The sequence below is a fragment of the Zea mays genome, chromosome 9 (genome assembly GCF_902167145.1).
Source record: "Zea mays cultivar B73 chromosome 9, Zm-B73-REFERENCE-NAM-5.0, whole genome shotgun sequence".
Taxonomy (NCBI): domain Eukaryota; kingdom Viridiplantae; phylum Streptophyta; class Magnoliopsida; order Poales; family Poaceae; genus Zea; species Zea mays.
In genome coordinates this window covers 123147611-123172443 of record NC_050104.1, presented here as the reverse complement: position 1 = coordinate 123172443, position 24833 = coordinate 123147611, and the positions used below count along the sequence as shown (strand labels likewise).

The 24833-nt window shown below is 41.4% G+C and overlaps 2 protein-coding genes across 4 annotated transcripts; both read right to left on the bottom strand.

The window, feature by feature from the left end:
• Nucleotides 1-3680: 3680 nt before the first annotated feature.
• Nucleotides 3681-13419, bottom strand: LOC103638965 (uncharacterized). Its single transcript, XM_035962847.1, has 6 exons — nt 13167-13419; nt 12805-13064; nt 12346-12558; nt 4161-4253; nt 3965-4069; nt 3681-3719 (listed from the first exon to the last, which is right to left on the bottom strand). Exons 1-6 carry the CDS (start codon nt 13378-13380, stop codon nt 3681-3683), a joined length of 924 nt encoding a protein of 307 aa, XP_035818740.1. The 5' UTR covers nt 13381-13419.
• A 3211-nt stretch (nt 13420-16630) lies between these two features.
• On the bottom strand, nt 16631-21134 carry LOC103638964 (uncharacterized). Of its 3 annotated transcripts, none has more exons than XR_004852740.1 (5): nt 20693-21068; nt 20528-20578; nt 17911-20416; nt 17751-17838; nt 16631-17679 (listed from the first exon to the last, which is right to left on the bottom strand). XR_004852740.1 is itself a non-coding variant. In XM_035962642.1 (5 exons), exons 3-5 carry the CDS (start codon nt 18363-18365, stop codon nt 16885-16887), a joined length of 1338 nt encoding a protein of 445 aa, XP_035818535.1. In that variant the 5' UTR covers nt 18366-20416; nt 20528-20578; nt 20693-21134; the 3' UTR covers nt 16631-16884. The 3 variants fall into 3 exon arrangements, 1 of the variants encoding a protein (XP_035818535.1); XM_035962642.1 differs by having other exon boundaries at nt 20693-21134; XR_559137.3 differs by lacking the exon at nt 17751-17838.
• Nucleotides 21135-24833: the final 3699 nt, after the last annotated feature.

The following is a 24833-nucleotide window of genomic DNA, read 5'->3' as shown; positions in this document are numbered from 1 at the left end:
TTCTCGGCGGCCTCATTCAGCAGTCTATCGACGACTTCGTTGACGATGGTATTGGCAACACTCATCACATCCAACGCCTCTTTCATAACGGGATCGGCCTAGGGGTCGTACGACTCGGGTAGCGGTGTGAGTTCAGCTATAGTAAACAAATCGTTAGTCCGAAGCCAGAAAACAAACACCGAAGCTAAAATCCAAAAATAATACCTATACGCCTTGCGCGCTCGGCAGCTTCTTCGGCTCGCTTAGCTTCTTCTCTGGCTTCATGGGATTCTTTCTCATTTTCTTTATAATTTTGTTCGCCATTTCTCGGTCGCCGTTCATCCAGACATCATAATAAAATTTCCCGCCCACCAAAGTGGCTTCGGCCGAGGGGTCCTTCGTGTCGTCTGTAGAGAAGATGGCTTCGGTCTAGGCTGCAGCTTTAACATGGTCACAACCAGCCTTCTCCAGAATTGCTGCAACCCCTCGAGCGCCAGCGAAGGCACAAATATCCCCTCGATCACTAACGATCTCTTCAAAGGCTTTGGCTTCTTCACTTATCCAATCAATGACTCCCTCGGGGTCACCTCGAATGAACATTTCTTCTGAAGAATACACACCCACCTTGGCAAACCTGGTTTTCAGTTTTCTTACGGAGTTCAAGGATTTCTCAAAGAATCTCTCCTTGGATTGACGAAGCTCCTCAACATTCTTTTCCAGCCTAGCATTCGACCATTCACTTATTTCTTGCTTTACTTTTGCAACTGCAAAATTTTCGTTAGCTTCGGCAAGTTTTTCTGAAGGTTCTCAACTTCGGCTTTACGGGCTTCGGATTGAGCATTAAATTTTGCCTCGTCTTTCTTCACTCTGTCCACTAAGGAAAGCAAAATTTTGTCTTTTTCTACAGCTTCGTTCCTCAATCTAATAACCTCCGACCGAAGGTTGCCAAGGGCTATCTAGCAGCTTTCATCTTTAGCATTCTTCTGTGCTCACAAAGCATTGCTAAGAATTAAGCCCTGCAAAAAGAAGGGAGACAAAGGATCAGCACAAGAATAAAAGACAAGAAATAATCTGTCTACAAGTCTATAGCTTCTGTACCTTCAAGCTATTGTATGCAAGGCTGTCTGCAAGGTCATCCTTCGACATGGCAGAGAGGCCAGCTTCAAGCTTCGGAAATCCCATATTTTTTACCATCTCCCAGCAAACAGATATTTCCTTGTTGTCTGGGAGACAGTATAGAAAATCATCTTCGACGATGCCATTGTACACCAAGGCCCCCTTTGGGTACTTCAGTTCCCGGGCGTAGTGTTTGGCTTCCGCAATTTCTTCTTCAGACAACCTTTTGCCTGAAGCATGTCGTATAATAAAGTCAAGATCTTCGGAGGGTGCTTCGGGAGTAGGAGATTTAATTTTTTTGGGCGCGTCCTTTTTCTCCAGAGCCAAACCAGCATCTGAAGGTCCTTTAGTTCTTTGCTCAATTCTAGCAGGCTCTGCCTCAGTGGGCACTGAGGGCCCAGCTTCGGTTTCCATGCGAGTTGTAGCAGCTTCGGCAATCTTCTTTGCAGGGGCAGGAGTTAATGCCCTTGTCGACTCCATGACAGCGTCCAACACACTTGCCATCCTCCGCCTCTTTGGGGTCATTGCAGGAGCTTTTGATATCTTCGGCAATTCTGGCTCCGCTGGTGGGCTCAAGATTTTTGGCAGCCCTACCATTTCCCCTAGCTTTGGCTCTGTGGCCGCTTTCTCTTTGGCTTCGGCACCATGTTTTGGAGTTTCGACTAGCCCGGCTGCCGGAGCCTTCAGCAATTTAGCCAGTTCTTCCCTAGGGAGGGTAGGAGCAGGTTGTCCTTCCTCAGTAGTGGAAGACGTCCCTTCACCAAGCTTCGGCACTGTGGCCGTTTCAATGTATCTAGGCCGGTGCATTAAAACCTTGATCTTTTTGCCCTTTGGCACAACAGAAATGGCCAAGGTAGCAGCTTTTCTTTTCTTTCCCTGCTTTTGCGAGGGATAGCTATAATCAGGGTATACGAAACCACTACAACACTTATGACCTTCTGTGACGTTCTCTTTATGTCACCAAACCTTGAATTTATGTCATTTTTTGAAATTTATGACATCTCCATGATGATAATTACTTCGTCACCTATCATGCGTGGCATAGCATGATCTGTGACGTTTCATGTTTATTTGTCATAAATTTAGTGACATATTATACGTCGTCATAGTTTTGTGACACGCTATTTTCGTCACTAACAATCTCCAAAAAACGCCACAACATGCCTCCACGTAGGATAGAAAACGTCATAAAATTAAACATGCGCATGACATGGCATCTTACGTGGCATATTTCTTATGACAATTTTGTTCGTCACAAAATATTTAGCCCTCAAGTCAATTTCTTTCACCATAAATTTTTTTGCCTTTTTTAATCTGGTATTGCAGCCCATAAATCGTACAACCGATTTGTTATACCATTTTTTTGCTTTTTAATTTTTAAACCTGCAGTCAAGAGCACAGAACACAGTGTAGAAACATAGCTGCTGGAAGCGCTGGGTTCCAATAGAACCCAGACATTTTGTTTCACAATGTACCATAAGAAAAATCCATTGTAATTAAACACCAATCAACAATCAACACATATACTTAGCAACATATTATCATAGACATCATTTATCAACAACCAAATCCTTCAAAATTTTCAAAATTGTCACCATGTTTCATCACACCAGCATCTAGTAGTGTGCTAAGGACAGTAACAAAAGGACATATCAAAATTAAAACTATCATCATGTTTTATCACCAGCATCAAGTAGAGTGCAAAGCAGAGTACAAATAGGACAGCAAAATCAGGGCACAATCGACCAACTACTTATTGAGGCTAAAGAGACGACGAAGGAGAGCATTGGTCTCATCTGCTCCTTTTTGCAGATCATTAATCTTTTCTAACTCCTTAGCCCTTGCTTCTTCTGATTCTTCTACCTTCTTCTTTAGGGCATCTAACTGAGCTCTAACTTCTAATGAGTTTTGCTTCTCTGATTCAAGTTCAGCCTCAAGTTCTGCCACACGTGTAGGATCACCACCATTGCAGCTTTTCTTTGTGGCGGGTACAAGACCAATATTATAAAGAAATTTTGATGAAGACAACACTTGAGCAACTGCTTCTGTAGGGGTCTTAGATTCTTTCCCTTCTACTCTAGGCTCAGCCACAAGTGCTTCCATTGTGTCCTGTGAATGGGAAGGTTTAAAAATAAGACAAGTGATATGGATAAAATGAAACCAAAACAAGCATTCAATAAACTAGTCACATTTATGTTTGGTTTCTATAGTACTAGCTCATTCATAGTATTCACTTGGATAAGAACAGGTTACATCGGGGAAAATTCCTCAACCACAACACAGTCAGCGCAAGGTGCACAAGTGAAATATAATGACAAAAATAAGCTAAACACTCAATAAAATGGATAGTTTTGCATGTATATTACTAAACTAAACACCACAAGTTATTAATCACCTTGGGCATCTTCATACACCCATTCAATAACTTTTGCCTAAGGCATGTAATCAATCACATTTGAGACTCTTCTAGTGTACAACTAAATTATTAATCATAATGTTTATAAAAAAACCTTTTCACTCACATAAATTGGCCATTGATATTCACAACTGAGAATTTCATACCACATAGAGTAGAACTGAAAGTATCAACTAACTGCTAATATAACACAACCAGTACTAGGATTCTGCATACAGCAAAAAAAGAGAGAGGATATGGCATAGCCAGCCATAGGATAAGCACTACAGAAACTGAATAGGTCTGGTTGTTTATTACTTAACGATGAAGAACATCATACATTGCATATCTACTCTGATTTATGAATGGTACTAAACGATATAGGTATTTGGCCAAAGTTGCTTTCAATGCCAAACGATTATTCAGTTTGAAATCAATAAATAAAATTGCAGTTAAAAATGGAGCATAACTTACAATTGCTTCCTTTACAGGCTCAACAAAACCAGTCTTCCTACTACAATGGCACTCTTTAAAAAGATCAATCGCGCTTGGTGGTGCATCTCCATATTTGGCTTGCTTCTAAAATACATGCAAACAATTTCTAAATGTAAGATTCAAACATAAAGGATAGGTGAGGAACAATTGAACACAAATTGTATATGTATATTACCACGGCATGCATATGTGCAATGTAACTCCGAGATCCTGTCTTTTGCTGGAACCGAACTTTTCCACGAATCACTTTGTTGTTCACACATTTATCCTATAAAACCATTATATTGTAAAACTAGAAACATAGATTAAAGTATGTTCCAGCTTGTTCCTTTGAAGAAGGTATGTTTTGTTGGAATACTAGGTATGTTACTGCGTGTTCCTTTCAACAGCACAACAAGGTATGTTCCTGCATATTCCTTTCAACAAAAAATGTAGCTCAAGAAACAATGGCACCACACTTGTTTCTTACCTCATATGCCCTGGAATTTTAAGTCTACACCAGAGCAGTCCTGTTGGGGACCTTCGGCGTCCGAAGGTCCTCAAAAACAGGATTTAACAGTATTTCTGTAGTACAATGTGTGAACAGGTACCCTCGGACTAAAGTCGGCATTGCAGTAGACCGGAATAATACGAAGCTTGATACAGAGCCGAAGGTGTTGAGCAGGAAAGCTTCGGCGTAACAGCAAAGAGTGGAACCGACTTAAAGATGAAAAGGCTATTCAGACCTCGATAGACTACTATAGAGTTATTATCAAATGTAAAGGGCATGAATGTAATTTTGTAAGGGCTGTGTCCCGTGTCTATAAATAGGTGAACAGTATCCCCGTACTGTTCACGCTGACTTGGCATTTGCTTTTGCGTCACACTTGTATTTTCATCTCCTTCCAAGCCGAAGGTACATTTATAATTTGATATTGTTTCTATTTCTCTATGATGATATAAAAAAGTCAAATGGATAATGTTATATGATTATTTATGCTGTCTTTTATGTTTCATATGCTTCGTCTTTCATTAATGTATACTGTGATGATGAAGGTTCGTCCTTCATGACCTTCGTCCGAAGATCGTTATATCCTAAGGGAAATAATGCTTCAAAGGACGAAGGACTTTATCGTTTAACATTCTCTGTGTTGCCTTGTTCTTAACTCATAGCATTTGAGAACAAGTTACCAACATTGGCGCCCACCTCCGGTGAACTCACTTCCATTTCTTGAGCTTTCAAACATCTTCGGCAAGCATCACCTTCGTCATGCCGCCGAAGAAGGCTTCAGCACCAGGGGCTGGCACGCTGCAGCCGCTGGACCCCAATCAAGACGTCCTTTCTCTTAGAGAGGCACGAAGCCAGAAGAGGAAGGCTACCAGTCCAACACCTCCGGAGGATGATCTAGATCAGGAGATTCAAAATCTGGAAATCCTTCAGCAGCAGGTTCAACGCAAGAAGGAAAAGATGGTCAGGGTAGCTGAACTGCAGAGGCAGATAGACGAAGCCTCTGAAGAAGTTCGTCATCTTGCTCAGGGCGAGCAACACCGAAGGCCTCAGCATCAAGACCTTCATCAGGAGGGTTTTCCCAACGAAGATGATTGGTATGACAATTTCCATCATGGGAATTTTGTTTTTGATGATGCTTCTCCTCTGTCCGCTGAGCTGCAGGCTACACCTTGGCCCCCGTCCTACAAGCCGCCTCAGCTCCCTGTATTCGATGGCCACTCAGACCCGAAGCAGTTTTTGATGAGCTACGAAGCAACAGTGTCTTCGTATGGTGGCAATGCTTCAGTCATGGCCAAATCTTTCGTTATGGCTGTCAGAAGTGTTGCTCAAACCTGGTATTCCTCCCTTCGACCAGGAACGATCACTTCATGGCAGAAGCTGAAGGATTTGTTGTTAACCAGCTTTCAAGGATTTCAGACGAAGCCGGTCACTGCTCAGGCTCTGTTCCAGTGCACTCAGGACCACGAAGAATACCTTCAGGCATATGTCCGAAGGTTCTTGCGTCTGAGGGCACAGGCACCAACGGTGCCTAATGAAATTGTCATCGAGGCCATGATCAAGGGGCTTCGGCCAGGTCCGTCAGCTCAGTACTTCGCCAGGAAGCCTCCTCAAACTTTGGAGAAGCTTCTCCAGAAAATGGATGAATACATTCGGGCCGACAATGATTTTCGCCAAAGAAGGGAGGAGGCTTTCAGGTTTTCTGAAATGACCAGGGGCTTCGGAGGGAGGTTTTACCCGAGGCATGTGAGATCAATTCACAATTCTACACAAAATGATGACAGAGGAAGCCAACAGCAAAGGCCACAATGCTCCTCACAGGCTTCTGGACAACAGCAAAGCTCCTTCCGGCCACCAGCTCCAAGAGGCAGAGGCGCCAGGGGCTTCGGAGGAAGATTTGGCGATCAACCGAGAAGAATCTTTTGCTTATTCTGCGGTGAGAACAAAGGCCATACTACCAGGATGTGCCATGTTACTATACAGAAGCAAAAGGAAATAGCTGAAGCAGCAGCACAACAAGCCCAGCCGAAGCAGGTCATGCATACAGCTTCGTATCATTCGCCCTACATCCCAGAATATGTGGGCAACCATCCTGCAGTCTCTGCTGCTTCGGCGAGTCAGCCTCAAGCTTCCTGGCAACAGCCTCCGCCTCCACCTCCGTTGCAACAAGGCCAGCAGCCAGAAGGGAGCCAATATGCTCCGCATCAAAGGGACTTCAGAGAACAGTCCGAAGCTCGCACGGTCAACAGCACTGTGCCAGAATCAAAGCACATCTATTGACAAATATCCTACCTTAATAGCAATCTTTTTCATTCAGTTTTATTTTCTGTAATAAAGGACATTGTTTAGGTTTCATGTAATTAGTTTCGTTCATTCCTACAAGAAAAATATGTTTTCTTCGCAGGCTTGTGATAATAAAAAGGACCTTCGGACTATCGAAAATTCTTCGAAGCAACAAAAAGTCGTTCTAAGGAACGCAGAGTAAGTTTGACGAAGTCACAAAAAGTCGTTCCGAAGAGAGCGCAGTGTAAGTTTTCTGCTCCAAAGTCGTTCCAAAAGGAATGCAGAGCATACAGCGAAAAGTCAACGCTGATACCGCCTAAGTAAAAGGCGAAGAAGCTCCAAAGACGTTCCTAAGGGAATGCAGAGCTTACAGCGAAAAGTCAACGCTGATTCCGCCTAAGTAAAAGGCGAAGAAGCTCCAAAGACGTTCCTAAAGGAATGCAGAGCTTACAGCGAAAAGTCAACGCTGATTCCGCTGAAGTAAAAGGCGAAGAAGCTCCTAAGGGAGGCTTATAGCGAAAAGTCAATGCTGATTCACAAAAAGATTATGTGTTTTATCGCGCAAATATGCGTGTATCTTCGGAATATCACCTTACATAGCATAGCATCATCACATCATCTTTGCATAACATAAGCATCATACATCATACTGCATGTGGCATAAGGAAATATGATATCAATCTTCGGAAAAACGCTTTGAAAAAGGGGCAAATCATGCCAAGTAACAAGGAGAAACAATATTGATCTCTGAAGTATAGCCTTGAAGAATGTTTCTACGAAGCTTCAAAACTTTCCAGGATACTTCGGATATTGTTGTGATAAATGGTAGTTCTTCTTCACGAAGCATGAAAAGAAGGGAAGGTGTTTTTTCGTCAAAGACTCAAAAAAGGTACGTATGTAAAGTTTCATGCATCGTAAAGAATTGAACCATAAAGAAAAATAAAACAAATATGTTACATACAGGATTACAAGATATTACACATGTTATGTTTAAAATGTTTTTACAATAGCATCTAGTCTTCCCTAAGTACCACTTCTGCAGCTTCGTTCAACAGTCGATCGACAACTTCATCCATAATAGCTTCAGCCATCTTTTTAATCTCATCGTCACCCTTAGGCCGTGCACCCGGAGATACTTCAGTAGGATCTGAGGAAGGACAGGACACGACTACTTTGCTATTACAAATCGCAAACAAATCTTAAAGCCTAAGATTACAACATGATAAAAACTATTATTTAATACCTAATTGACCTTCGACCTCTGCGCTCTTTTCAGCAGCCTCAGCTACTTCTCTAGCATCGTGGATGCCTTTTCACTTCTTCGAATAATTTCTCCGGCCATTTCTCGGCCACCATTATCCCAGATATCGGTAAAAAACTTTCCACCAATTATGCTAGCTTCGGCCGAAGGATCTCTTGTATCTTCAAAGGACAAGGCAGCTTCGGACTGTGCTAAAATTTTTACATGTTCGCAGCCCTTCTTCTCTAAGATGGTGGCAATCCCTCTGGCGCCAGAGAAGGCACATATATCCCCTCGGCTATTTAAAATTTCTTCGAAGGCTTCAGCTTCGTGGTCAATCCATTCAATGACACCTTCGGGATTGCCTCTCGAAAAGTTTTCCTCACTCGAGAATGCGCCGACCTTGGCGAAGCTAGCCTTTAATTTCTTAACACAATCTATAGATTTGTTGTAGCATCTCTTTTTGGATGAACGAAGCTCTTCAACAGTCACTTCTAGGTGATCTGCCCATTGATCGCTGAGTTCACGCTTTGTTTCTTCCAGTATGCGTTCTTCCTTGGCTCTGGCCAGTTGTTTCCGAAGGTCTTCAATTTCGCGTTTCTGAGCTTCAGCTTGACTTTTAAAAGCAGCTTCGTCTTCCTTTATTTTGTTTATCAATGAGTATAATATTTTGTCTTTTTCGAGACCTTCGTTCCTCAGTTCAATTACTTCGGAACGAAGGTTGCTCAGGGCTATAGTGCACCCTTCGTCTTCAGCATCTTTCTGTGCTCTGAGAGCATTGCTAAGTATCAAGCCCTGCAAAAAGAAATATGTGTGTGTCAATAGGTTTAAACGAACGGAAAAATACAAGGATTTCATATATCGTACCTTTAAGCTATTGTAGGCCAGGCTGTCGGCCAGATCGTTCTTCGACAGCACTGAGAGCCCGTCTTCTAAAGTCGGGAATCCGAAGCTCTTGCTCATCTCCCGGCAGACAGAAATTTCCTTGCTGTCGGGAAGACAATACAAGAAGTCTTCTTCTCCACTGCCATTAAATATTAACGCCCCCTTTGGATATTTCAGTTTTTGGGCATAATGCTAGGCCTCTTGTTCTTCTTTTTCTGATAATTTTTTCCCCCGAAGCATGACGGAAAATATAATCACGAATTTTGGAGGATGCTTCGGGGGCAATGACACCGGTTTCTTCATCAAAAGTTGGCTTTGTTATTTTTTCTGTCTCACTTTCCAAGGGTTTTCCCTTCGCGGGCTTTGAGGGCCCAGCTTCGGCTTCAATCTTTCGCTCTGAAGCTGTAGAACTAGGAATTTCAGTTGCTGTTTCAGGAGTGACAGCAGCCTTCTTCGGAGGTGTGCTTGAAGATTTGATTGTTTCCAGTACATCTAGCACATTAGCCATTCTCTTTCTTCTTGGAGTTACGGCTGGCACTTTTTCATTTTTTGTTGTCCCAATGTTTGCTGCAGGACTCAAAACTTCTGATGTTTTGGAGCCCTCAGTTGCTTCCCTTACCTCTTCCATTTTTTCTGTGCACGGCGCTTCGGCCTTTTCTTCTGTTCCTGATAACAAAATTTTTGATTGTTCCAATTTTGACTTTATTGGCACTTCGGCCGTTTCTGCGACTTCTGGCGCTAAAGTTGGCTCGGTTGGTTTTTCAGCTTCGGTTGCCGAAGAAGTTCCTCCGGTAAACTCAGGCACCGAAGCTGGTTCAATATAGCGCGGCCGATGCGTGAGAACCTTTATCTTCTTCCTTTTCGGTTCTGGCTCGCTAGGAGCAGCTGCAGCTTCTTCTTTTGCAGAGGTTGTGTTTTTCCTCTTCTGCCTTCGAATGGGATAGCAATAATCAGGGTAGACAAACCCGATGGCATCAAATACCCGATTCAGTCTCTTCTTTTTTCGACCTCCGAAGGCTGCTGACATTGCATTATCTTCGGCCTTCGAGTAGGTCCCAAGCAGCTCATCACTTAAATTGTCAATGCTTTTCAACCACTCATCATCTGGCTCAATAAATTTATCTCCAAATTTAAAAGTGTACTTAAATCTGATAAGTCCACCTTCGTCGGCCTCTTTAATGGTTTCTTGTGGCATTTCCCATTTCTCTGCAAGCGGCCACACCCTGAAGGCGATATGCTCTTGTACCAAGTCCCTTGTCCCTATAAAAGAGCAGACAACACCGAAGGCTCTTTGGCACTCTTCGGCGGCTTCATTCATTTCAACCTTCGGCCTGCGAAGGCCGAAGCTTTGCCAAATAGGACGCATGATTATACCTTTGATGTCTTCCCGTGCTTTCAGATCATTTTTTACATAAAACCATTCTGTCATCCAGCCGCTAGGCCACCTCTTCCGAAAGGTCGGCACGGGGCAGCTTGACCCAGACCGAGAAACAAAACTGTAGCAGCCAAAGTTATTGTGATACTGTTCCTTACCCCAAGGTATTGTCTCGTATGATAATTCGTGCATATTGCAGAAACTTTTTGCATCAGGCTTCAGACCTTAGCTTCGCACGGCCCACACGAAGATGTTCAGCCTTATGATTGCCTCGGGGGTAAGTTGGTGAAGATAGACTTCAAAAATCTTCAACACCTCCACGACGAAGCTGCTCAAGGGCAATCGCAGCCCAGCCTTCAAAAAGCTTCGGAACACTACTACTTCATTCTCTTCGGGGTGTGGACAAGTCTTCTCCCCTTCGTCGGCCCTCACAACGTATAAATCCCGGAAATACCTTCCTCTCATGTTAACAAGATGATTCTCTTTGATAGTTGATTTGCCATAAACTGAATGGCTTGGTCGCCAGGGGCGATCTTCGGAGTCTTCGCCACCGCTGTCCACATCATAACTTTCACTGTCACCAGTATCTTCAGACAGCCCTTCCAGAATCTCCTTGGTGATTTTTTCTGTGTTGGTCTTCGACATCGCTATAAGAAATCCTAAGTTCTTCTCTTCATCAAGACTCAGCTTCATCTCAGCAGCAGCCTTCTTAGCAGCTTCAGACATCTTCGGAAACACTAAAAAACTGTTTTCAAAGCCGAAGCTTCAAAGCTAAAAGCCTAGCAAATCACAGTGCACAAGAGCTAAAAATTGAGTGAGCGGGAGTGGTTGGCCAGAAAGCGTGCAAAAAGAGTTTGCGGTATGGCCGTATTTATACGCTCGGTGCGTTGAAAGTTGAAAGACCCCACTTGTCATTGAATGTTGCTATTCTAGCAAAGGGAAGGTGTTTTTTCGGACCTTCGGCATGAAGCCTTCGTCCATATCACAATCTAAATTTATTATTTCAAACAAATTAATATTGCGAGGGGCTACTGTTGGGGACCTTCGGCGTCCGAAGGTCCTCAAAAATAGGATTTAACAGTATTTCTGTAGTACAATGTGTGAACAGGTACCCTCGGACTAAAGTCGGCATTGCAGTAGACCGGAATAATACGAAGCTTGATACAGAGCCGAAGGTGTTGAGCAGGAAAGCTTCGGCGTAACAGCAAAGAGTGGAACCGACTTAAAGATGAAAAGGCTATTCAGACCTCGATAGACTACTATAGAGTTATTATCAAATGTAAAGGGCATGAATGTAATTTTGTAAGGGCTGTGTCCCGTGTCTATAAATAGGTGAACAGTATCCCCGTACTGTTCACGCTGACTTGGCATTTGCTTTTGCGTCACACTTGTATTTTCATCTCCTTCCAAGCCGAAGGTACATTTATAATTTGATATTGTTTCTATTTCTCTATGATGATATAAAAAAGTCAAATGGATAATGTTATATGATTATTTATGCTATCTTTTATGTTTCATATGCTTCGTCTTTCATTAATGTATACTGTGATGATGAAGGTTCGTCCTTCATGACCTTCGTCCGAAGATCGTTATATCCTAAGGGAAATAATGCTTCAAAGGACGAAGGACTTTATCGTTTAACATTCTCTGTGTTGCCTTGTTCTTAACTCATAGCATTTGAGAACAAGTTACCAACAAGTCCAAACTTGCTTTCTTTTCAGCTTTGCATATGGAGGTTAAGCTAAGAAGTGAGTCATGAAAATGACCCAAACAGTTGTAAAGGATACACCCTTGTGTTCAAAGAGCAACTAAAAAGTGTTTATATTATTTATTTTATGTGTGTTTCAGACCAGTTATCTCTTTTTAACTTAAAGACACATAACACTCCTACATGCTTGAGAAAACCAGTTTTTTTAGAAAACAATAGTATCCAACAATTTATCCTCTAAAGTGGGTATTATAATCAAAATGAAAATCTTTTGATTTAAGTACAAACCACAAGTGGAAATAGCTCCAAGCATAAGATAGTTTATGTCTAATTTCATGTTGACAATACTAGAAAACACAAATTGCAACTAGTAATTCTATACCTTGTGCTTTGGGGTAGACCACATATTGACGAGTTGCATCCATTGCTCATCTGTCATAGTACTCAACGGTGATGTTGTTCTCACTTTGTCAGCTGCCACACCATTAAAGTAAGCCTTCTTGAGCTTATATCTCATTTGTCGCTGATTACACCTCATCAAATCAGCACATGCATATTTGACATCTTTGTTTTTGGTGTCTATGGCAAATTGACCCTAGTAAAAAACATGCATATCAGAATAGAGAGATTCATAGTGTCTAATGAAATTGGATAGAACAATTTCTAAGGTAAGGTGTCATTTGGAACAGAGAAACATATGCAATTCTTTCTGCCATAGTTCTTTTAGCAATTTATGAGAGAAAGTGCACCTGCTAATTATATACTAATAAATTGGCAATATAGGACATAGGCCCTACCACCCTATTCATTTGATGTTTAGGAAGAAAGACTATTTACTTACACCAATTCTACCGACGAAGTCTTCCAAATAGGATTTGTCATTCTTGTATTCCTTCCAGTGTGTTAGGATCGGCATATGTTGCCTAATTACAATTCCTCCTTCTGATGCAAGCATTGCAGCTTGCATAGGAACCTCAGGACGTCTATTCCCTTTAGTGATGACCAATGTGATCTTAGTGTTTAAGCCTCGACTTATCCTTTCCAATTGTTTGCCCATACTTTTTCCCCTTATCCATTTATCTGTCATGACATCTATTTGACCTGAAAATAATGAACATTTTCACAAAATTAATGTAGATTATAATCAGTTTAATGCAAATTTCTAGAACATATTTGTTTTAGAATAGATCACTGTTTTCTTGCCTTCATCACACATCTGAATCTCGTCATCATGGTGTGCAGGAAAATTGGCAGAAATCAATGTGTGCTCATCTGTATTTGCAGTCGAACCATGTATATCTTTCTCAACTAAGGATAGTTCCTTTGTCTTCTGCCTAGTTACTCTACCAACTTGGTCTTCTACATTAGGTGCTACCACTCTCTTGGATCCTTTTGTTCCTCCAAAACCAGTAGACATGTTGGTGGTCCTTCATTCAATGCAGAAAGGTTCATCCTGCATGGCCTCGTAGGCATAATAAAAGAATTAAACCCAAATTTATCTTATTGCACATTGAACAATAATCAGTAATAACACCAAAGGGGTACAATAAGAAATCAAAGTACCTGATCAGCCACATGATGATCATTGTCCTCACTATGATCAGGTTCATACAATGGATCAAAGTCTTCACGAGCGATAGAGTTCTTCCTTGTACTACTTGATCGAATAAGTGATGTTAATCCAGTTATACCAAGACTACTCAACATTTTGTTGTTCCTCATCACATTTAAAGCCCTCTCCTTTTCATACTCAGTAATTGGCACCTCTGAACATACATTAAATAGACAAAATATGAGTGTTCACCTGTTAACTAGGACATGACTGCTGAACTAAAAAATGAGTGTTGCATCAAGTGAACTAATTGATGCAAATTCTGTTAACTAATTGAAGCAAGTGAATAGGACACGACTACTAAACTATTTGGAGCAAGTAAACTAATTGGAATTCTGTTGAACTAGATAAATATCAGAATTGTGCTAACAACACGGTGGTTGGTGGAACATAGTAGTAAAAAGCCATAAAGTAATTATTGGTGCTCAGTTCAGAATAAGTGATGTTAATGATTCACCAACTTTGTCTGTTATTTTCTTGTAAACAAAAAGAAGTAACTAGTGGCCATGCATATATGTTGCCTTTGCTAGAAAAAGAGGAGATAACGTACTATCCTACACTCCTACTATCAAAATCATATAGAAAATCATAACTTATGACATAATCTGTTTAGATAATCACTATATGCCATTAGCGACAACAATCTCTGCAGAAAAATAAGCATATAACTAAATTATGCATCTCTATTTACCACTGTGATAGATAACCTATAGAATCCATCTATAAAAAAGGAGAATAGGGGATCCGATCTGAGCACCTGAAACCTCTCTGCTGCAAAAAATACACATGTGTTTGCAAGGATAGAAGACATCCCTCTGCAGCGATGGACCATGCTGGGCAACGGCAACGGTGGCCCGTGTTAGGCGACGGCATCGGCGACCCGTGCTGGGCAACGATAGCAAAGCAGTAAATGGGAGAAGAACTTGAAGTCACTTACCACCAAGGTCTTTGCGTGTCCTTGCCTCATCCATTCTTCCAGGGGGCATCTTGAACACGGCCAGGTAGTGAGGAGCAGACACCCGTCGAGGCAGTTGGATGGAGCAGCGGCGCTAAGGTGGGGCAGGGCGGTGGCGTCCAGGCAGTTGGATGGAGCGGCGGCGCCAAGGTGGGGCGGGGCGGTGGCGTCCAGGCGGTTGGATTTGGTGGCGGCATTGAGGCGAGGAAGACGGGCGTGGGGTGGGGTCGTGGTGTAGCGCCTGGGAAGATTTGTTCACATGTGCTTTTAAATCTGAAATTAATGAAAAAACACGAGCACGTCTCCTATTAGCAAAAAATGCAAAAAAGAAAAGAATAAAGTTCATACATGGGAATCGAACCACCACCTAATAAAGTGCTAGTAAACCAAGACAAACCACTACACTACGTGCTTGTTACTATCTAATGGACAAAGCTAATTTATTTGAGCAATTCAGTTTCGGTTTCAGTTTTATGGACATAGCAACACATGTTTAATTCTGTGTTCTTTTTAAGTTTATGGGAAATTCAGTTTTAACTGAAAATAAGCAAATTCAGTTTCTCTGTTCTGCCCACAAACTGAATTCAATATTTTCATCTGAAAGCATCTGAATGTGCCACAAACTGAATTCTGTGTTCTGGCACAAACTCAAGTGAACAGGCAAGCAACTGCAAGCATAAACTGAATTCAAGTTGGTCAGTCTCATCTAATTCAGTCTCAAGTGAATTCAAGCAAGCAACTAGATGAGTCTCAACTGATTTTTTTTGTATTTTTCAGCTGACCAACTGACCAACTGGACTGGCCAACCGTCGTGCACTGACCATCTTAATTAAGTATCTGAATTTTTTTTTGAATTTTTTTGCACTGACCAACTGAATTTCAATTCAGTCTTTTGAATTCAGTTTCTATTTCTGGTAACTGCACTGACAAACAAGACTGTCACTGATTTACTGACAAACAAGACTGGTAACTGCACTGACCAACTGAATTTCAATTCAGCTGCCTGTTTGCTTCGGCCATGAAAACAGTTTCAGCCTTGTTTCAGTCTTGTTTGATTCGGCCATGAAAACACATCAAAATTCAGTAGTTTTAGTTCAAAAACTGGTCAACGGTCGGAGCCACAAACTGAATTGGAGTCACACTGTCAACTGATTTTTTGGTGTTCAGCAACTGGTCATGGAACACAAACTGCCATTGTCTGGTCATGGAACAAAAACAGAATCACACATACACATAGTCTGACACAAAAACAGAAACTGGTCATGGATACACATACATAGTTTCATACATATACATAGTTTCATACATACACATAGTTTGACCAGCTGCAGTTCAGTTTCAGTTCAGTTACTTTCAAGCATTTTTCAAGCACCAGATGGCGGCAGCGAGGGAACCAGAGGTTGACGACGCAGGAACCAAATGGTGGCGGCGCGGGCACCAGTGGGCAGGGAGCGCCACGGTCAAAACTGGACAGGAGCTTGGGCAACGTCGCTAGTGGTAGATTAGTACATAGGAATATACGACGTTCATTAAACGCAACAAAACAGACGGTTACAGTGGGCGGGATACTAACCATACCAATTTAGCGTGTGCACGTGCTCCATAATACCATCCTGGCGAAGCGGAGCTGCGGAGTAGTAATCCGGCGAAACCGCGCGACGAGAGTGTTATAAAGTCAATTAACTCGTTTACACGCCATGTGCAGTTTCAGTTACACGCCATGTTCAGTTTACTAGCTGAAAGACATGGATCACAAGCTTGGTATTGTGTACGACAAGGTGTTAGAAGCGGATCACAAAATTTGCATGCTCGATCAGGCCTTCAGACACAAGCTATGCGACATGAAAAGGAAGCCATCTATGGAATGCTGCAGGAATTGGTTCATAACCAGAAGAAGAAAAAGGGAGATGTCATTGGGTAGAAAAATGTAGGGGTCTTGTAAACAGGCTGTGCACTACTGATGCATGGCTGGATCTATGTTCTGAAACCTGAAATGTATTCTACAATCTGAAATGTGAAATATGTTGTGCACACAAATGTGTTCTGAAATGTGTGTTTTCTGAAATCTGAGTTGCATAGAAATGCGTTATGAAATGTGTATGTTCTGAAATCTGAAATGTGTATTCGGTGTAGCAGTAGTATTACATCAGTTAGAGTTCACTTCTTAAAAATCAAACAAATTGCAGCATACAGTTCACTTCTCTCAAATAACAGTAGCTAGTTCACTTCTTAAAAATCAAACAAATTGTAGCATACAGTTCACTTCTCTCAAATAACAGTAGCTAGTTCACTTCTTAAAAATCAAACAAAATACGGCATAGAGTTCACTTCTCTCAGATCAAACAAAAAACATGCTACTCGTTATCGCTGAAATCATCATCGTCATTGACAATAGTTATTGATTCTTCGTTGTCACTAGCATATTGCCATCCAGTTTCATCTTCATTGTCGCTTGTCTCATACTCTTCCACTTCCTCTTCTCGTTGCACCCGAAATTCATCAACCACACTTGCACTGACATTAATAGATTCGTCAGCATCCTGATGTCCAGTTATCTCCATATCTCCTTCATTAACTTGCACTTCAGAACCAACACATGTATCATCTTGGTATGATAGTCCTGAGGAACTAGGTCTTTCATCAATGTCATTTTCAGCCACACACCACAAGTGCCTATGTGTAAATTTTTGAACAATCTTCCAGCTTCCAGAATTCTTGATGTCTTGCAAATAAAATACCTTAGTTGCTTGTGCTGCTAAAATAAAAGTATCGTTTTTGTACCAACAACTACTATGGTTTATGCTTCTAAAATATCCATCATATTTCATACTGACTTTCTTGCTATGAGTGTCAAACCAATCACACCGGAAAAGAACAACTGTCCGATGCTCCATCAAATCTGAGTTATACTGCAACTCGATAATTTCTTTTAAGCAGCCATAAAAATCAATGAATTCATTATTATGAGTGCCCTCAACCATGACTCCACTGTTTTGGGTTCTTCTATTTCTCTCACGGTCAATGGTGTGGTACCGAACACCATCAACAAGACATGCAGAAAAAATTCGAACTCGCAAATCTGGTTCGCATGCCAATGCATATAGGTCATCATCAATGTCTTCTCCCTCGACAAAACGCAAACTTGCAATCTGAAGACATAAAAAATCCATGGTGAAAACAAGTCAATTATTGATGCTGAGGATATGAACTTGAAACTCACATGCTTCTTAAACCAGGAGGAAAAGTGCTTCTGAATGGTTTTTTCCACATTAACAATCCCTTCATTCTCTAACTCTTCCTTATACATCCTGATATGGTATATATTAGAGGCGATAATAACAATTCATATAAAAATGACAAACGTATAAGGAAATGCGTACTTTATATATGGCTCGACCTCCGAACAATTGTTTAGGACATACCAAACCATCTTATCATAATCATCTTGGAGGTATGTAATTCTTGGTGCTCCAAGAAGTTCAACTCCATGCTGAAAAACATAAAATTTGCCTCTGCTCAAATCAACACGCTCTTTGTTCCTACCCTCCCGATTGTGTCGTGTGTCAACATCATCGAAGTACCTCGAGCAAGCTGTCAAGCACTCATTAGCAACATATGCTTCTGCAATGGATCCTTCAGGTCTAGCCATATTTCTTACAAAACGTTTCAATGTATACAACCTTCTTTCCACTGGATACATCCACCCATATTGCACTGGTCCTCTTAGGATTGCCTCGTCAGGTAAATGAATAGCCAAGTGCAGCATCACATCAAAGAAAGAAGGAGGAAATATTTTCTCAAGCTTGCACAAAATGATTGGGATTTCAACTTTCATTCTTTGTAAAACATCCAACTTCAATGTCTTAGCACATAAGTGCTGAAAAAAATACCTAATTCAGCAAGTGCTTCATATATGTCCTTACTCATGATTCCTCTAATAGCAGCAGGTAAAATTCTTTGAAGAAGGATATGACAATCATGAGTTTTCAATGCTTGGAGGTTGCATCCATCAGTACTAAAACATGTTGCTAAGTTAGAAACATAGCCATCGGGGAATTTCACACTTCTCAAAAAGTCACAAAAATCAACCTTCTGTGTTTTATTCATTGTGTATGGTGCATGCGGAAAATTGTATGAGTCCCCATTATGCTTTAAGTGTAAATGTCTCCTTATGCCCATGTCCTCCAAATCAAGCCTAGCATTAATGGTGTCCTTTGTCTTTCCAACAATGCCAAGAAATGTACCAAGAAAGTACTCACATATATTTTTTTCAATGTGCATTACATCAAGATTGTGGCGCAACTTCAAACTTGACCAATATGGCAAATCCCATAGACATGATCTTCGCTTCCAACATTGACCTTCTACTTCCCTCTTTCTCTTTTTGCTTTTAGTATGTATTCCTGGTCTTACATCTTTTACCCTCTCCAATTGTTGCATCAACTCATCTATGCTAAATTCCTCTGGTTTCTCACGTTGTTCACTATGACCATCAAAACTTTTATTTCTCCTCCAAATGTGATCTTTTGGAAGGAAACGTCGATGATAAACATAGCATATCTTGTTCCTTATTCTTTTGGAGCAAGGATTTTTGTCACAATGCACACAAGCGTAATAGCCTTTTGTGACCCGACCTGACAATGTGCTCAAAGCTGGATAGTCGTGAATGCACCATATAACTGCAGCATGTAGTTCAAAATTGTTTCCACTCAATGCATCCCAAGTAGTGACACCTTTCCAAAGCTCCAACAACTCTTCAATGAGTGGTTCCATAAAGACATCAAAATCCTTTCCTGGGCATTTTGGGCCAGGAATGAGTAGGCCCATAATGAAGTTGGATTGTTCCATACATTCCCATGGAGGAAAGTTGTATGGTATAAGAAATATTGGCCACATGCTGTATGATGAGCTCATTTTGCCAAAAGGATTGAAACCATCAGTAGCGAGCCCAAGTCTAATGTTCCTTGCATCTTCTGCAAACTGACCATATTTTCTATCAAAATCTTTCCATGCCTCTCCATCAGCTGGATGACTAAGCTCATTCTCCACATGTTTCCTCTTGAACTTATGCCATTGTGCCTGTTTTGCTATTTCTTTGGAAGCAAACATTCTCTTTAGCCTAGGGATCAATGGAAAATGGCGCAATACCTTTTGAGGGATCCGTTTATTTGTATCTTTCCATCTTGATTCACCGCAAATTGGACATTGATCGTGCTTTGCATAGTTCTTCTGAAACAAAACACAGTTATTCACGCACACATGGATTGAAACATACCCAAGTCCTAGTGCACGAATAAGTTTCTTTGCTTCTCCAAAAGATGCAGGAAGGGAGCAATTAGGAAATCCTGATTTCAACAACTTCAGTATTGCAGTGAAGCCAACATTGCTGATACGATAAAACGACTTAATATGAAGCAACTTCACCACAAAAGAAAATCTTGTATAAGTTGCACCAGGATAAAGTTCTTGTTTCATCTCCTCTAGTATATCTCCAAACATAGATTTCCTTTTATCTTGATCTTCGGCTGTGTATAACTCCTCTACCATACCATTAATCCTATCATCAGGATCTTCTTCATCTTGATTCATACCAACATCATCATTGAAACTCACATGTTCATCCTCGTGGTCACCATTTTCATTAATTATGTCATCCATGGCTTCTCCATGATACATCCACCTAGTGTATGTACTAGCCATCCCATGAAGATATAAGTGGTCCTCCACCTGTCCTCTATGTCCACTAAGCCGATTCAAACACTTGCGGCATGGACAAAGTATCTCTTCATTCGCATTAAATCGCTCTATTACAAGCTTCATGAACTCACTAACTCCTTCTAGGTGTGGCTTGCTAAATAGTGTTGCATTGATCCAAGATTTGTCCATCTGAGGAAAGCAAAATTATTTTAGTGCCCAAAATAAATCAATGTTGCAGCAAGGTAATAGAAGTGAAAAACTTGGTAAATAATAATCATATTATTGTTATGCCACACTTACCACTATCAATAATCTGTCTTTTCTATCTACGGAGTACCCAGAATACAACAACTGCATAGAACAGCAAGCGCCATTATCCTCATATCTCCTCAACCAGTGCACCATATTGCTAATTGTAGTATTAGTTTCATATAAATAGATCTACATGGTTAGAGTAATCCTTACCAGGCGCAACAAATTGGTGATGCGCGTCAATGTCGAGGTTGAAATCTGGTAGCACAGGCAGACTGGCAGCACGTGCAAAGCAGAGCAATTCTTGTCGTCCCCCGCAGATCGCCTACGGAGTCCTCGTCCCCTGGCAGCGCCCACGACCCATCCCCCGCGGATCACCTATGGAGTCCTCGTCCCCCTAGCAGCGCCTAAGCCCGGCGGCAACTGCTGCGCGACAGGTCTCCGGCGGCGGCGGCTGCGCGACAGGCCTTCGGTGGTGGCTGCGCGACAGGTCTCTAGCGGCGGCTGCACGACAGGCCTCCGGCGTTGTGTGACATGAAGAGGAGAGCTACGTGGAGGAGGAATCCCAGCCGGGGCGACCACAATGCCGAACTCGTACAAATAATGGCGCAGTCGAACAGAACTAATGGATGGAGATTGTGTAGAGGATGTAAATAATTTGGTGATATACGTTATATTGTTTATATGTCCAAATTTAACAGATACCTTGTTTAGTTTAGTGGAGAAAAGATGTTCTTTTGCACTACATAGGAGCTCGAGAGTTCAAATCCTTGAAGCACAGTTTTTTTTATCTTTTTCTGATTTAAACATTTTGATTTTTATATAATTTTTTCCCTCGGTTTTGTAGCGTAGTATGGGCGTGAGTTCTAAATTATAGGCATTTTTCAACATGTATATTGATTTTTGTTAATAACTACAATTGACATTTTATACTTATTTGTAATATCTTATGACGATATAGAACTGTCATATAGTTATGACATTTACTGTTAGTGTCTTATGACAACAAGATATTCGTCATGATATAGCGATTGACTAGTGTTATGACGTTTTTTCAATGTTATTAGCGACGCTTACCAAAATTCGTCATAAAGTTGTCTTGCCACAAAAAAAACCGTCATAAAACAAAATAGCCAATGACGAAAATATTCATTGTCATGGGATGTTCGTCATAAAAGGCCACATGTGTTGTAGTGAACCAATGACGTCAAAAACTCTATTCAACCTTTTCTTGCCTCGGCCTTCGAAGGCCAAGGTCATTGCATAATCTTCGGCCCTCGTATAGGCCCCAAGCAATTCGTCACTGGTTGCCTCAATATGGCTCAACCATTCATCATTTGGTTCATCAAACTCGCCTCTGTATCTGAAGGTATACTTTAGATAGACCAGGCCACCCTGACTAGACCTGGCAATAGCTTCCTTCGACATCTCCCACTCATTCACGAGTGGCCATACTCTGTAGGCGATGTGCTCTTGAACCAAGTCTCTTGTGCGAATAAAAGTACACACAGTGTTGAAGCTTCTCTGGCATGCTTCTATATCATTCCCATGAGCAGTGGCTGGCCTCCTGATGCCGAAGCGAGACCAAATGGGGCGCTGAATAATCCCTTTTATATCTTCCCTCTCAACTAAGTTATTCTTCACATAAAACCATTCTTCCATCCAGGCTCCTAGCCACCTTTTTCAAAATGTTGGAACTAGGTAACTTACATCAGAGTGTGGCACGAAGCCATAACAACCGAAGTTGTTGTGATACTGCTCCTTGCCAGTAGCCTTTCGTTTCATACAGCAGCTTGTGCATATTGCAGAAGCATTTTGCGCTTGGTTCTGGCCCTTGGCTTCTCACGGCCCAAACAAAATCCCCCATCCTGATAATGGCTTCAGGGGTAATTTGATGAAGGAAAATCTCGAAGGTTTTCAGCACTTCAACCAGAAATTTGCTTAACGAGAACCGAAGCCCTGCCTTCATGAAGCTCCTGTAAACAACCACTTCATTCTCTTCGAGAGCAGGGGCGGCACTATCCCCTCCAGCTCTCACAATGGAAATATTCCGGAAATATCTCCCTTTCATGGCATCAATTTGACTCTTCTTAATGGTTGATTTTCCAAAGATGGTGTGACTTGGTCGCCAGGGCCGATTTTTAGCATCTTCGTCTTCACTTTCCATATCAAAACTTCCGCTATCGTCAGAATTTTCAGACAAATCAGCTACCATTTCGTTTGTAATCTTCTCCGTGTTTGTCTTCTCCATAGCCTCATAAAAGCTAGCTAATGTAGGATCAACAACCTTATTCTCGTCAGCCATTTGATGGGCACTTGAACAAATGTCGAAGCTCACAAAACAAGCGAAATCTGACAGAGCAAGAAAATTAAAACTTGAAAAAACAGCACAAACAATTGAGATGGCGCAGCAAATGCTGTTGCTGCGGGTTTCTATTTATATGCCCAAGCGCATTGCAACTTGGCGGGCCCTACATGTCATTGACTTTCGCTATTCTAGCGAAGGGAAGGTGTTTTTTCGGACCTTCGGCTAAAGGCCTTCGTTCACGTCGCAGACTGAATTTGTTAAATGCAAAAAAACAAATTAATACTGTGAGGGGCTACTGTTGGGGGTCTTCCTCTTCCGAAGGTCCTCAAAAACTTAACTAACACGTTTTTAAGTATAAAATATATCACTACAGGAGGCTTTGACTTTAAGATGAAGGTGTGCGTGGTATGAAGATGCAGTCTGAACGAAGGACAAGCTAGCTCCGAAGCTGTGGTTGAAGGAGCTTCGGCTTAGCGTGATGGCGACGATAAAAGGAGAAATCGACCTAAAGGAGAAAAGACTGTTTAGTCCTTGACAGTTTGCTTTATGGTCAACAGTAAATGTCAAGGACATGAATGTAATTTTGTTCAGGTTGTGTCCTGTGCTTATAAATAGATGAACAGTAACACCGTACTGTTCACGCTGAATTATAATCACTCCTGCGTCACCTTCACTTTTTACCTTCTGTCAAGCTGAAGGTATGAATGTAATATAAATGTTGTTGACATTTATTCATGTTTATAAGAATAAGGATATAAATAATCTAATGACTTGGTATGATTATTTATGTTCTTCTCATGTTTCATATGTATTTATTTATATCTTTACCCATTGAAATGATGAAGGTATGCCCTTCTTGACCTTCGTCTGAAAAACATTATATCCTAGGGGAAATAATGTTTCGAAGGACAAAGGTCTTTAATCGTTAACAATTGTGTTGCTTTGTTCTTGGTGTATAGCATCCGAGAACAAGGACCAACAAGAGGGTTTTTGCAAATGAAATAATTTCTTCCCCCTTGTGAAAGAGTTTTAGGAAATAGTACCAATTTGAAAACATATCAATTTTACCAATTTTGAAAATTTTGAAAACAGTGGTGGTGCGGTCCTTTGCTTTGGGCCTATATGAATTTCTCCCCCTTTGGCATTAATCGCCAAAAACGAAGAATTCGAGGCCTTTTTAGTTCTCCCCTTTGGGCCTATTTTCTCCCCTGTGGAAAAAGATATATGAGTGTAAGTTTATGAGGAGGGCAAAGGATAAATGATACTGATAGAGTTGAGTGGAAGCCTTGCCTTCGCCGAATACTCCATTTCCCTTTCAATCTAAGACTGATCATAAAGATATTTATGGAAGCACATTAGTCTTAGCCTTGGCACAAGAAGAATAAGAAATATGCATTTGTACCAAATGAAAGAGACATGATCAAAGGTATATAAATGAGCAATGTGTGTAGGATTTTAATCAAAGTTCCGAGAATCGAGAATATTTGGCTCATTCCTAAGTTTGCTAAGTCTTTTCATCTAGGGGCTTGGTGAAGATATCGGCTAATTGGTTGTGGGTGCTAACATAAGCAATTTTGATATCCCCCTTTTGTTGGTGATCTCTCAGGAAGTGATACCGGATGTCTATGTGCTTAGTGCGACTGTGTTCAACGGGATTATCCGCCATACGGATTGCACTCTCATTGTCACATAGGAGAGGGACTTTGCTCAACTTGTAATCATAGTCCCTAATGGTTTGCCTCATCCAGAGTAATTGTGCACAGCAATGTCCCACGACAACATACTCGGCTTCGGCGGTGGATAGAGCTACTGAGTTTTGTTTCTTTAAAGCCCAAGACACCAGGGATCTTCCCAGAAACTGACAAGTCTCTGATGTGCTCTTCCTATCAATTTTACATCCGGCATAATCGACATCAGAATATCCAATTAGATCAAAGGTAGATCCCTAGGGGTACCATAGCCCAAACTTAGGAGTATAAACTAAATATCTCATGATTCTTTTCACGGCCCTAATGTGAACTTCCTTAGGATTTACCTGGAACCTTG

Coding starts and splice junctions, on each gene's coding strand:
- LOC103638965 (XM_035962847.1), bottom strand. CDS start 13,380: ATGTCTACTGGTTTTGGAGGAACAAAAGGATCCAAGAGAGTGGTAGCA. Junction 12,559..12,804: donor ACTTCGTCGGTAGAATTGGT/GTAAGTAAATAG, acceptor GTTTTTTACTAG/GGTCAATTTGCCATAGACAC. Junction 4,070..4,160: donor TTGCACATATGCATGCCGTG/GTAATATACATA, acceptor CATGTATTTTAG/AAGCAAGCCAAATATGGAGA.
- LOC103638964 (XM_035962642.1), bottom strand. CDS start 18,365: ATGAAAGTTGAAATCCCAATCATTTTGTGCAAGCTTGAGAAAATATTT. Junction 17,839..17,910: donor GAGGTCGAGCCATATATAAA/GTACGCATTTCC, acceptor ATACCATATCAG/GATGTATAAGGAAGAGTTAG. Junction 17,680..17,750: donor CCTCCTGGTTTAAGAAGCAT/GTGAGTTTCAAG, acceptor TTATGTCTTCAG/ATTGCAAGTTTGCGTTTTGT.